We start from the raw sequence: 13,268 nt of genomic DNA, 5'->3' as shown, positions 1-13,268 counted from the left end.
ACAAAGGGCAGGGAGCAGGGCAAGCCCGGGGGACCAACCCCCATTGCATCTCCAAGGGAGCTGCCCACAGCCGGCCCAAAACCCACCCGCATACAAGCAACGCATGAACAAGGGGTTCCTGCCGTTCCAGCGTCCGCCCCACAGATTGCACAGCGCTGGAACCACTAACCAGAGGAGCCCCAGAAACCCTTCGACCCCATTGAGCCGCAAAACAGAAGGAGATCCAACGAGACGCGGAACGGAATTAAAATGCGTGCCCTCAAACAACACTCAGCACAGGTGGAATGAATGCGTGGCACAGGAGACGCAGAGGGGACACAGGCAGAGGACGCAGGGAGGACGCGAGGACGCAGAGGGAACGTGTCATAAAATGGGCTGCGGCAACGTGGGAGCAGACGGAGTGAGTTTGGAGGCCCAGGTTGGAGATCCCACAATGAGAATCACAAAAGAGGGAACAGAGACGTCACAAGAAGGTGTTGAGCTTAGAAAGAGTTGCAGAGGAACTCTGCAGAACACAGAATCCCTTTACAGAACAGTGCATCAGCTCCAGGCATTTCTGGAGTCGCAACGCTCAGTCACCCAACCAGCGTCACCTTGGGGCTGACTGAAGCATTCCCGAAACAGATGAGAGCAAAAGAAAGGAACGTCCATCAGTCCCTCCGTTACCAGTTCAGAGAAAGGCAGAGAACCCCTTGACTGCCCTCAGAGAACAAGTGGAAGGCATCAGAAGCAGAGGCAGAGCTGACAGAGCTACCGTAAACCAGCTTACAATCCCCACAGAAAGGCAGAGATCAAAACCCCAACAGCCATCAAGAATGAATCGCTGACCTCTTCCCCCGAACCAGAGCTCACCCAGCAATCCACAAGAGGCATCTCCAGGAAGAAACCCTGCCTGTGGGGCTGCCAGCCCTTCAATGAGGCGAGGGAGGGGTGGAGCCAGGCTCAGCCCCATCTGCCCCACGGCTGCATTGCTTCCACCTGTGCAGGCAGGGCTGCACCCCTCACCAGGTGCTCCATCACTGCTTCAGGCTGTGATCTCAAAGTTCCCCTAAAAGCAGGAAGGAAAAAAAGTAAAAAAAAAAAAAAAAAGTAATGACCGGCAGCCAATTGGGTCTGCCTGTCTGGCAAGGGGAGGTTTATCCATGGATGAGCTAGTACTTTGAGTAGAGTACTTTGCTTCCAGTCTGTCCTCAATGGCAATTGGTGACATTTGTAATAAATAGGGGAGCACAGATTTCAGTGCTGATACAGCGAGGTGCTGAGAAGCTGCACGTGCAGCACAAGGGCTGAGATGAGCGGCATCAATGGAGCGAGTGCTGGCTGCCCAGCTGCCAGGCTCAGCTTACGGCTCCCCAGGGAGAAATGCGCGTCATCTCCTTGCACAGCAATTAAAGGCCGCTGTGACATTATTGGAGGGTTTGGTGTCCTCAGGGGGTGAACCTGGCACCTGCCTGTATGGCAGCATGTGGCCATTTGGCTCCAACAGCAACACAAACCCCACAGAAACAGGGAGGGACCCAGAGAGCCCCTCAGTGACTTGGGAGCCACAAGGGCCCCACAGGTGGCACCGCAGGGACCCACAAATGACCCACAGCAGCCTGTGACCCACAAGTGACCCACAGGGACCCACAAGTGCCCCGCAAGGGACAAACAACTGAACCACAAGTGCCCCATAAGTCCCCCGTAATTAACCCATCAGCGTCCCATAAGTGCCCCACGAGTGTCCTGTCACCAACAAGTGCCCCCCAGTGCCCCACAAGTGACTCACAAGTGGCACAGCATGGACCCACAAGTGAGACACACAGCCCCAGAAGTGCCCCACAGCAGCCTGGGACCGTTAACTGGCAAAGGGACCACGAATTGACCCATAAGTACCCCCACAAGTAGGGCAGCAGGGACCCACAAATGACTGACAGCAGCCTGGGCCCCAAAAGTGACACATCAGCGCCCCACAAGCGACGCATAAGTGACCCACAGGCCCCACATCTGCTCCCACGGCTGCCTTGCTTCCACCTGTGCTCACAGGGCTTCACAAGCTGCTCCAGCACTGCTTCACATGCACTCCCCATACAACTCGCCCACCACCACATTCTGGGGGCACCGACCCCCACCCCGCTGTCACAGCCGTGCGCCGAGGGCACCATCACTCCCCTGCGCACGGCCATCAACTCCTCCCAGGACTCCACGCGCCCCATGGGCAGCCCCCAATGCGCGGAACTGCCGCCGCCTACCGCCGAATCCCGGCATCGATCCGGCAGGAAAGTTCTTGCCGTGGTCTCTGCTGCCACCGCGTGGCCAACGCGCGGAACTGCCGCTGCCTGCCGCCGAGTCCCGCCAGCGGCAAAACACATGCGCCCAGAAATGCGGAAGTGCCGATCTAACCGCTCTGCGCAGCTCATCCGCCGCTCTCTATGGTGATTAGTCCTCCGGCTAACAGCGAATATACGCCCGTCACCTTCAAAACAGCAACTGTCTCGAAAAACCACTACGGCTACGGGCAAGCAGCCGATTCCGGACCGCCGGCTCAGCGATATATTCTCCTCCGCTAATCCGGGGTGCCCCTCGTCTATTTCCGCCGTTTGATGCCCGAGCCCACCCGGGAACGGAAATGGACTGGTTCGGCTCACAGCTGCCCCTCAGCGCCTCGTGGCATCCAACTCGCTCGCCTCCCGGTGAACCAGCAAACGTCCCCTTCCAACCCTAGCCCTGCACCGTCCCCCAGCCGCTTAAAAGCCCCACAGCAGCAGTGCAATGCTGCTCGGAGCTGCTCGGAAGGACTCGGAGCGGCTCGAGCGGCACGAAAGCGGCTCGGAGTGAGCGGCTCGGAGCTGCTCGGAAAGACTCGGAGCGGCTCGGAATGGCACAAAAGCGGCTCGGAGCTGCTCGGAAGGGCTCAGAACGACTTGGAGGGGCTCGGAGCTGCTTGGAAGGACTCGGAGCGGCATGAAAGCGGTGCGGAACTTCTCCAAGGTTCTCGGAGTGGCTCGGTGGGGCTCAGAGCTCCTCAGAGGGGCTCAGAACGACTCGCAGCGGCTCGGAGCTACTTGGAGGGACTCGGAGCGGCATGAAAGCGGCTCGGAGCGGCTCGGAGCTTCTCCGAGGGGCTCGGAACAACTCGCAGCAGCTGGGAGCTACTCGGAAGGGCTCGGGGATTCTCGATCGCCTTACCGGTGTGCAGCAGAACCGACACGAGCATGTCTCGGGAAAGCAATACATCTCAGCAAATCCGGGCTCTGTAACGCGCTATATATACGCGCCGGTTTCTGCCACGCGAGGTGCATACGCCAGCCGCGGCATGGTAATACGCATGCACCAGCTCAGCACCGAACAGTGTATGCGGCTTCTTGGCACAGCACTGCGCATGCGTCGGTCATTGCGTGCAGCCCGCATGCGCCGACTTCATGCAGGCAGTACCCATGCGCCTTCCTGGACATCGCACTGCGCATGCGTCAGTTTCCTCACCGCAGAGCGCATGCGCAATTCTCCTCGCCGCAGCGCGCATGAGGCAAGTCCAGACAGGACTCTTTCGTGCAAAATTCACATCTGCTTTCCCATGCGCGTTGTTGGGCACGGATTGGTTACGCGGGGACACCAGAGACCGCGGAAAAAAGCTGGACGCAGTTCCGCATATCGGCCACACGAGGGCAGCGCAGAGACGGCGGAAAAAACTTTGTTGCACTTTCGCATACTAGCCACATGAGAACAGCCCAGAGAACGGAAAAAATTTCGTTGCAGTTCCGCATATCGGCCAAGAGAGGGCAGCCCAGAGAGTGGAAAAAACTTCGTTGCAGTTTCGCATAAGGGCCACACGAGGGCACCGCAGAGAGCGGAAAGCACTTCGCTGCAGTTCAAAATATTGGCCAAACGAGGGCAGCGCAGAGACGGCGGAAAAATCTTCGTTGCAGTTCCGTCTATCGGCCACACGAGGCCAGCGAAGAGAGCGGAAAAAATTTCGTTGCAGTTCCGGATATCGGCCACACGAGGGCAGTGCAGAGAGCGGAAAGCAATTCGTCACGCTGCACTGCGCATGCGTCTTCGGCCGAGATCGCACGGCGCATGCGCCTGTTTCGCCGCACTACGCATGCGCCTACTCGGTCACACCACTGCGCGTGCACCTCTCTACGTGCAGTGCAGTGCATGCGCTGCTCTCGCAGCGGCACTGCGCATGCGCTCATCGGGACGCACGCGCAGTCGATTAGCAGCGCACTACGCACGCGCCGTTCCCACCTCTGCACTGCGCATGCGTCTTCGGCCGAATTCTCAAGGCGCATGCGCCACATTCTCCGCACTGCGCATGCGCCTACTCGGTCATTCCACTGCGTGTGCGCCTCTCTAAATGCAGTGCGGCGAGCAGTTATTTTGTGGTGTGGTTTTTTTGTTTCTGGCTGGTTGGGTGGGTTGGGTTTGGTTTTTCAGAAAAGCCGTATGGTTTTCAGTGAAAAGGACTGGATGCAACTGACTGGTGTTAAGTAGCAGATGCTTCTCTTCACAGATTGTGTGTTCTTTTTTTTTTTTTTTGGTGGAATGTCATTTGAGGCAACCTCTACAAAACCTGCTTTGTAGTGCTGTAATTTTACACTGTCTGATAGTAACAGTACACATCCCAAAAGCCTTCAGTTTTAGTCCAATCTAGCTACACTGTTTCAGCTAGTATTTCTGGTTAAAGTTAATAGGGATATCTCTGGATAAAGAGAAGGAGAATATATCTACGTGCTTTTAATGTAACAGTTAACTCTCTACTAGCTAGAATAGTATTCTGCAGCAGACATTTTAAAATCTAAATTAAAGCTAATGCACCAGATCTGATTTATTTGCTGAGTATTCTGCTTTTGTAATTTAAAAAATACCAAAAAAGTATATAGTGATGTACGTGTTATTTTTACTTTACCAAAGGATGAACTTCTGTCTCATGCCTGTAACAATTTCTGAGCTTTTACATTTTACTTTCTTAACATGGAACTTCTTTGTACGCTAGTAGGAAAAAAGAAAGAGATGGATGACTTTGAATACTCGAGAAAGTATTACTGAAAGCCTGCAACTGAATTCTAAATTATACTTGCTGTTGAAAGGGATGCACATCATCACAACATCAGAAGCAGCTTCAAAACAATCTTCAGAGCAGGAAACCACAGTATTACAAAGTACAGAGCTACTGGTTCCTTGAATTCAGATAGTGCCAGCCCAAACACTGGTCCTGTTCGTAACTACAAACTGAGTCTTCTGCTGCTGTCGTCTCTCGTACAGGTACAGGAGGAGCTGAGGATTCTAGTGATAAACCAGTAACCAGTGCCGTCTAGGTCCATCTTGAGTTTAACAGTTGAGCACTTACATGCACCTAATAAGCAAGGAAGGGCTCTCTCGTGAGTAGCCTGCCATTTGAGCACTATCATGGCTTTTGAAAATCACACACTGAATTCTACCTCGAACAGGCTCCTTAGTTACATTGCTCAAGCCTCAGGATGGATGAAGAATCAGCATCACTGACAGCATTATTACTTCATCTTTGTATTAATTGAATCCATCCTTAGAAGTGCGCTGATTGACAGGAGGAAGGTGCTGTTAACACTGGGGATGACAGCCTTGGGGGGGGTCCTGGATCTACGGGAGCATTGGACAATCATCAACGGCATGCAGTTCAACAAAGGTAAACGCCGGCTTCTATATCTGGCTCGGAGCGACGCCGGCCAGCTTGGCAGCTGGGCAGCTGGAGAGCCGCTCAGAAACAGCACTCGCCGTCCACAGCGGCACTTCCCGCTCCCACGGCGCCGCTCCTCGCGCCGCCTGCCTCCCTTCACCACTCCGTTCCGGGTTTGCCTCCTGCTCGTGAAATCCGCAGCGCGAGGAGCTGGCGCCGCTTACGGCACAACACGCTGCGATGCAAGAGCACGCCTGAAAGCACCGACGCCGCAACCCGATAACGCAACCCGTACAAAGCGGCGCGTGACGGCGCGGAGGCGTGTCCAGGGGGCGGGCGGGGCCTCCCGGGGCACGGAGCTGCGCTCGGCGTCCTGCGCCCCGCCCCCGAGGAGCGCCGCGCGCTGCGGAAGGGCGCGCGGAGGCGGAAGGTGGCGAGGCAGGGCGCCGCCGCAGGAAACCTCCGAGCGGTGCCGGTGTTCGGCGGCCATGGTGCGGCTTTACAACTTGCACCCGTTCGGGTCGCAGAGAGTAGTGCCCTGCAAGCAGGAGCCAGCGCAGTTCTGCCGCGGCCGCGACGTGCTGTTCGCGGCCAGCGCGGCGGCCAGCTGCGGGGTGGAGGTGTTCGCCGTACGCCGCGAGGGCCGCTGCGAGCCCTTGGGCTCCTTCGCCACCCTGGGCCCCGTGCTGCGCATGGCGCACAGCCGTGCAGGTCAGTGCCGGGCGGGTGGCCTCTGCGAGCGCGGAGCCCAGAGCCCGGAGCTGCTGCCTGGCCGCGGCGTCTCCTCTGAGAAGAGCGCTGCTCTTACAGTGGGCCCACGTCGAAGTAGCGTTGGAGCTCTGGAGCCGTGTGTTTTCCTTTAACAGTACGTGAAGTACGTTTACCTAGCGAATTAATTTGTGCTCGAGATCTCTCATTGAAGAAAACCCGGTAACGGCTGTACTCTGGAACGCTATGTGAGAGCTGAGAATTTAAGATACTTTTTGTAATGTATTTTATTGGGTTCGCAGGTAAGCAGCTCAAACACTGTTGTGTGTTCTTTAACGACTTAACAGTCCTTCTGCTTTCCCTTAAGGAGACTATTTGGTGACGATTGAAGAGAAAAGCAAAGCAACTTTCCTAAGAGCTTATGTGAACTGGCGATGCATGTCTGCAGGCAGTTCTCATGTTTGTGTCCGGATGGTGGGTCACAAGATGGAGGAGTCGTACACCGAAACCTTAAAAGAGCAGATGTCGATAGTGGAAATGGCACTTTCAGATCCTCCGCTGTGTATTTCATGTTGTCCTGTAAATGGAGATCTTCTTGTGGGCTGCAGGAATAAGCTAGTCATGTTCTGTTTGAAATACCTGGTCATAAACCAGAATTTGACAGTATTAGACTTTGAACGCTCCTTAATTTTACACACTGATAACTTCATTCCTGCCGAAGTTGCATTTTGCGCTAGGCACATAGCGATAACAACAGAGTTGGATGTTCTAATCCTGAAACTGGACCTGGTCCAGCATAGTGCAGACAGGGGAGAGCAATGCGCATATCAAGTTAGTACAACAGAAAAGCTGGTGGATGGAGGTAAGTACAGATATTGAACTTTTTCAGACTGAGAATCTGCTGATTACTGTCATTCATAAAGAAGGCTCAAGCGTGATGTCATTCCATACTGCCTGCTTGCAATGTGTGGGAATTAACCTGATTAGCTCCCACCCAAAAATCAGATCAACAGCAGTGTATGGGAACTGCTGAGTCACGGCCAGAACCTCTGATTAATCACCTGAGGTGAGCCATGAGTCAGCCAGAGGAGCACAGGTGAAGGCAATTCACCCCTCCTGGACCTATTTAAGAGCTGGCTACCAGAGGGGAAGGATCTCTTCTGGAGATCCCCTCTTTTGATGTCTTCTGGTGAGCTCAACCCAAGGGTAAGCTCTTCCACGTATTCTCTTTTTGTGATCGTTGTCTGCTTTGCCTTACTCTCTTGATTATATTGCGATTATAACATCCTGATATCTATTGATTATACGCAATTATATTGTGATTATAACATCTTGGTTATACAAGCAGAGAGCTGTTAGAAAATCTTTCACTTATAATTTAAGAAATTTTAAAAGGTTTGTGCTTCTTGAAATGGAAACTACACCTTAAAAAAAAAAAAGTCAATAAAATTTCAGATGGGAGAGATATCAAATGGAGTTTTCTTCATTGGTGGACAATGGATTTTAGCGCAGACAACTCACACTGGGTTGTTTTCAATACTTAAAGCCAAATAGAAAAGTTCAAAACATTTTTGGGTGCAATTAGGATTTGTTTTCTGGAACTTAGGTGTGTTGAAGATCACACAACCTTGTATCATAGCCACCTTTTTCTTTCTGAAAACCTTTTCAACCAAATGACAACATTTTTTTTATTTGTTATTTGGCTGTTTACAGCACAGGTTGCTTTGGATTTGCCTTATACTGAGCAGCTTGCCTTTTAATAGAGTCACAAAACGGGTGGGTTGGTAGGGACCTCAGAGTCCGTCCAGTTCCAACCCCTGCTGTGGGCAGGGGCACCTCCCATAGACAAGGTGCCCAAACCCATCCAGCCTGGCCCTGACTGCCCCCAGGGATAGGGCACCTACAGCTGCCCTGGGCAGCAGTGCCAGGCCCTCGCTGCCCTCTGAGAGAAGAATTTCTTTCTTATATCCGGTGTAACTCTGCTCTGTTTCGGTTTAAAGCCATTACACCACGTCACGTCTCTCCACGTGCATGGAAAAAGTCTCTTCATCTTTTTCATAAGCCCTGTTTAGCTATTGGAAGGCCACGATCATTTTTCCCCGGAGCCTTCTCCAGCAACCCCGGCTGTCAGCCTGTCCCTGCAGCAGAGGCACTCAGCCTCTGGGCATCCCTGCGGGCTCCTGTGTCCCCACTCCTACAGGCCTGTGTTCCTGTGCTGGGGCCCGGAGCTGAATGTAGCTCTGTGAAGGACTGGGGGAGCAGAGGGTGAGAACCACCTCCTTTGCCCTGCTGGCTTCATTTCTGAGGCAGCCCAGGGTATGGTTTATGTGAAAAGTTGATTGTTCTTGTTTTCTAGTGTAGCTCGTCTCAAAACGTCATAGTTTGTGGAAGCCAATGCTAATTAGTTTCCTGTAGTTGCAGTTTTTAGTCAATATTGTATCAGTGTCAGTGTTTTCTTATTGCTAAATGGAATTGTTTGAACACTTTGATACATTTCCATTGTTTAGGTATGAAAGATGAAGACCTTGCAGCTCATAGTTTGCAGCTTGAATTAGATGAGTTTGTCATATGTCGGAAGCCAGTGGAACTGCTTGGGGAAGAAAGTAAGCTTTGTAAGATACCCATCACACTTGATTCCACAGAGTTGTCTACAGAAGGCAAAAAGCACTTTCAAGTGCAGTATCTCCTTTTCAGGTATTACAAATGCATTTTCCCCTGCAAGGGTTAACTGCTATGTTAGTAATTCTATGTAACCAAAATGAGCTCACATCTTGCTGAAAGGAAAATCCTGGTGTTTTGGCTTCTGGGATGTTTGTGTGCTGTGTATTTTTTATGTTGTTGCTTTTTTTTTTTTTTTTTTGTCTGCTGAGAAGATAACTGTGATGCAAATGAAGATCCTTACTTGGCCTTGCAAATCCTAAGCTTTATTTATTGTTGTGAAAGAGGCTAGTTAGTACCGTTAAATGCGATTTAACTGGTGATTTTGCAGTATTAGTGATGTTTAATACCAGTTGTCATTGTACATCCTTGTATTCCATGAAGGGCACACATGACAGCTTCGCTTGTGATGTATCAGGAGGGATGGTATTTTCTCAGCATACTGGATGACAAAATCCTTTAGATTGGAAGAGACTTGCTGAGTCCCTCTCCTTAACATCTCCCTGCTTGGGCAGGATCAGCTGGACTAGGCTTTCCAGGACTCGATCCAGCTGAGTTCGAGTAGCTCCTTACTGGCCAGCCTTTTCCAGCATTTGGCCACCCACAGTTCTTATACTTTCATCCCAAACTAGCAGAGCAGTTTTACACACCTTATTCTGGAGTAACTTGTGTGCAATTTTCTTAATATTTACAACAAGCCTACTACAAAATGTGACAGTCAGAAATAATCACCAGTCCTGACAGCGATCAAGGCACTGCCTTCTGCTTGTTTGTTCTGTGGGGTTCAACTCCAGCTGAAGCGATGGTTACTTAAGTACTTTTTACCAAAAAAAAAGTTCTCCCTTTGTGCAGCTGGGAACGGGGAGTTTACTAAGTATCTTCAGCACTAAAAAACAACACCTTTGGTTTTGTTAGTAATCAAATCCTTTAAACTTTCATCTAAAACTGTTGAAGCATTGGTATTGCAGTCCAGCTGTGAATTCCAAAGCAAAGCAAGGAAAAGGATGAGATGCAATAGGAAAGACAAGTAGGACTGAGGGCTGCGCCATGTTACATTGTGTTCAGTTGAAGAAGGGATGGGGAAAAAAAAGAAGTTAAATAATGGTTCAGATCCATTTTAGTGTGTGTTCAGCACTGTCATGGCTTTACCATTTTTGTTATCAGTACTCCACGTCATAACATCATGAAAAGCACCGGGAGTTAAGGAGTTAATGCCCCATTTCTGTGGACTGCCGATTTTCCAGGTACCCGATTCTCAGAAGAGAAGAACTGCATACCCCAGAGGACTTTGCATTCAGAGGGGGAGATAAAACTCCTTGCAGGTCACGGAACTGGTCTCGTTTTTTTTGCTGCCTGGCGGCGTGTGTGGCTTGCTCCCAAGCCATTTCACTTTCAATTCAATTTCAATAAGGCCTTTGGTTTTGGACACTCTCTCTGTCTCATTTTATTTGATTTATTAGCCTCGGTTCTAATTATACATTGTATTATATTGTGTTATCTTGCATTCCAATATCAAATGTAGTAAATTAACTTTCCTCCTCAGATTGTTGCCACTGTTCATTTGTAGGCCCGTCTCCCTGCCCTTCCCCCTTTTCCCTTTCTTAAGGTGTGGGTCTCTGGGTCCCCTGCCCCATTAGTCACACAATTGGGCTGAAACGGCCCAAAACCATTGACACTCCCCTCCTCTTTTCTGGGCCTGTGGGCCTGTCTCCTCCTGTCATGGACACAGATCTAGAGATAACTCCGTGACATTCATCAGATCCCAGCATTGAATGCATGACTTGTGGAGGAGCAAAGAAAGGATTTTTGGTTGCAAAAACTTGAGGTAGTTGCCTCTAGCTGTGCTACGTGTTTCTTGGCCTTGCTAAGATAACTGTATTAGCAATAGGAATGAAGGATAGTTGAGTATAAAAACATCAACTCTGGGTGTTACAGCTGTTGCTGTTTACTTGCTTGGAGTAGATGATAGCTTCTTACTGACTTCCCATGTTGTGTTTTTTCCCTCCAGGCGTTTTACACCAGACCAGTCCCCTTTTGGCTTTTGTGAAGAGACGAAGCTGCACTCTGTTCAGTTCCTCCCTGTTTACCAGAAAGCGTAAGTTCAAAATTCTAAGAAGATTTTCAGCGCATATATAAACTAATGTCTTGTAACGTAACGAACGGAGTGAACTTGAAAGGTTTTTCTTAATGGAGTCCACTGTTGTGATTTAATATACTGTGTATGGTTCTACCCTTTAAAAAAAATAAGCTGAATTTCTAGTAATTAAATGAATCATCATATGATGAAAGATGAGCATTGTAAACTGTACTGGTAACTTAAATCACTGACTCCCAGTGTAACGTTAACATGGATTCAGAGTAAGCACGTTCAACAGCTCACCTGCAGAAGGGAGAATCAGAGCTCCAATACTGGATACTGCTTGTCAGAGCTCTAGCCAAAGACAATAGCTCTTGAGTCATCTTAAGCTGAACATCAGCATGTAATTGTTGATATTGTTCCTGTCTAGATAATTTGCCTTAATCACTCAAATTACTTAGATTAACTACCAGTTGTTAAATACTCTTATCAAACGTTCACTTAAACAGAGTGAAAAAAGACTTGCCTAGAGCTAGAATTCTCACCCAAGATTCTTTCTGGATCTGAGTTCCCCAATAGTAAAAGGGAACAAAGGCAATATATTATTGTATACTTCCAGCATAAGGAAGAAGCTGACTCTTCCTTAACAGTAGTAAATTAGGCTTGCGAGTAAATACTCTGGTGGTGGCAAGGTCACTCTGCTAAAACGGACAGAAGGAAAGGGGACAACAGGAAAAGCAAGCTGTAATGTTACACCCAAACCCATATTCATTAAGAGCTGTGAATGCTGGGGGAGGGGGAAAGTACCAATTGCTTGCCTCAGGTGGTCAATAAGAGGTCCAGGCTGTGATCAACAGTTGCCATACAACCATCACATTACTTGAGAGAGAAAACTCTCAGCTTCAAAATACTATCTTTTAACATAGTCACCACCACTAGCTATGCATTTTTTATGTGATTTAGCAATGAACATGAGCCTGCATGCTGCATTTGTAAAAATCTGCACCAGCAGAGGTAAACTACTGCTGTTGTCACCACTGCTGAAGTCCAACACCTACCAGCTCCCTGAGCTCATGTCCATTGTCTGGACTCCATCCAGCAAGTGTCGGTGAATGTTGGTGGGTGCAATTTTTTCCATACGGAGTTTACCAACGCAGAGCAGAGGGGCAGGATCATCTACCTTGACCTGCTGACAACACTTTTCGGGAAGAGAGGATAAAGTTAAGGAATGAAGCAAGTCATTAATCTGAGCAAAAGTGGAAAAAAAAAAAAAAAAAAAAATCAGGGGAGCAGAAAAATGAATAGATAGGGCATGCACAAATCAATAGCAAGACTGTCATTAAACTCAACAGGAGGCAAGTTTTGTTCCCTAAAGAAGGACAATTTTTGCAATGACCCTCATTGTCCACTTTGCATCATATCTCTTTGAAATTCTAGGCCCCTTTCTTCCATCTTGAATGCAGGATTGCATATATGCAATACTGTGAAACAAGAACATTCTGCCTCTAAAACAATTTTGCTCACACTTCCGCCTGATCACCCTGCCACATCATCTGCCTCCTGGAGCAGCCCAGCCTGGCCAAGGGATGGATAAGACTGATCAATTTCCTCAAATTATGAGCCACACTGATATTACTGATAAATACAAACGTTCAGATAATAGATGCAAAATATATTATATTGCATAAACATCATCTTTAAATGACATAAAAAATTAGTCTCACCATCTTGTTTGTCTGATAAATTGACAAATAATTTAGAAGGACATGGAAGAAGATGAATGGGCGAAACACATCCATCTGTTCCAATAACAAGTAAAGTGCTGTAAGTTTCCCTTGAATTTGTCAAATAACCTGCACAGATCTTCAAAAAACATTGTGAATTCTAACCAAAATGTATCTGTTACAGATACATTTGACAGTTACCTGCTTTTTTGTCTACCCCCCTCCCTGCCCCCCAGGACTATTTTTATGATTTTCCAGGATCAAAGAACATCTATAACAATTAATTTTCCATAGATCATTTCTTCTTTTTTTCATCATTTTCCGTTCCCTTACTTTCTGGCTCTGAACTTTGCTTCTACAATGCAATGGGATTCCAGCCAGCACATGCATACAGCCAAGACATTTCAGTGTGAATTAGATACTCAGGCATACACAACCTGTAACCCACATGCTACGTGTATCCCAA

At 49.0% G+C, this 13,268-nt stretch overlaps 1 protein-coding gene across 1 annotated transcript; it reads left to right on the top strand.

Annotated features, from left to right (window-relative positions):
• Positions 1 to 6,093: 6,093 nt before the first annotated feature.
• LOC125699242 (Hermansky-Pudlak syndrome 3 protein-like) lies at positions 6,094 to 11,208 on the top strand. The gene is made up of 4 exons (XM_048958580.1): positions 6,094 to 6,346; positions 6,711 to 7,205; positions 8,851 to 9,037; positions 11,010 to 11,208. Exons 1-4 carry the CDS (start codon positions 6,124 to 6,126, stop codon positions 11,098 to 11,100), a joined length of 996 nt encoding a protein of 331 aa, XP_048814537.1. The 5' UTR covers positions 6,094 to 6,123; the 3' UTR covers positions 11,101 to 11,208.
• The last annotated feature ends 2,060 nt before the right edge of the window (positions 11,209 to 13,268 follow it).

This window comes from Lagopus muta, chromosome 12 (assembly GCF_023343835.1).
Source record: "Lagopus muta isolate bLagMut1 chromosome 12, bLagMut1 primary, whole genome shotgun sequence".
In the NCBI taxonomy this organism is placed as follows: domain Eukaryota; kingdom Metazoa; phylum Chordata; class Aves; order Galliformes; family Phasianidae; genus Lagopus; species Lagopus muta.
The sequence above is the reverse complement of the archived record's forward strand: the minus strand, read 5'-3'. Positions and strand labels throughout refer to the sequence as shown.

What these genes read in the sequence shown, in the direction of transcription:
- LOC125699242 (XM_048958580.1), top strand. Translation starts at nt 6,124, where the DNA reads ATGGTGCGGCTTTACAACTTGCACCCGTTCGGGTCGCAGAGAGTAGTG. An exon ending in CATGGCGCACAGCCGTGCAG is followed by an intron (nt 6,347 to 6,710) that starts GTCAGTGCCGGG and finishes CTTTCCCTTAAG; the next exon opens with GAGACTATTTGGTGACGATT. An exon ending in GTGCAGTATCTCCTTTTCAG is followed by an intron (nt 9,038 to 11,009) that starts GTATTACAAATG and finishes TTTTCCCTCCAG; the next exon opens with GCGTTTTACACCAGACCAGT.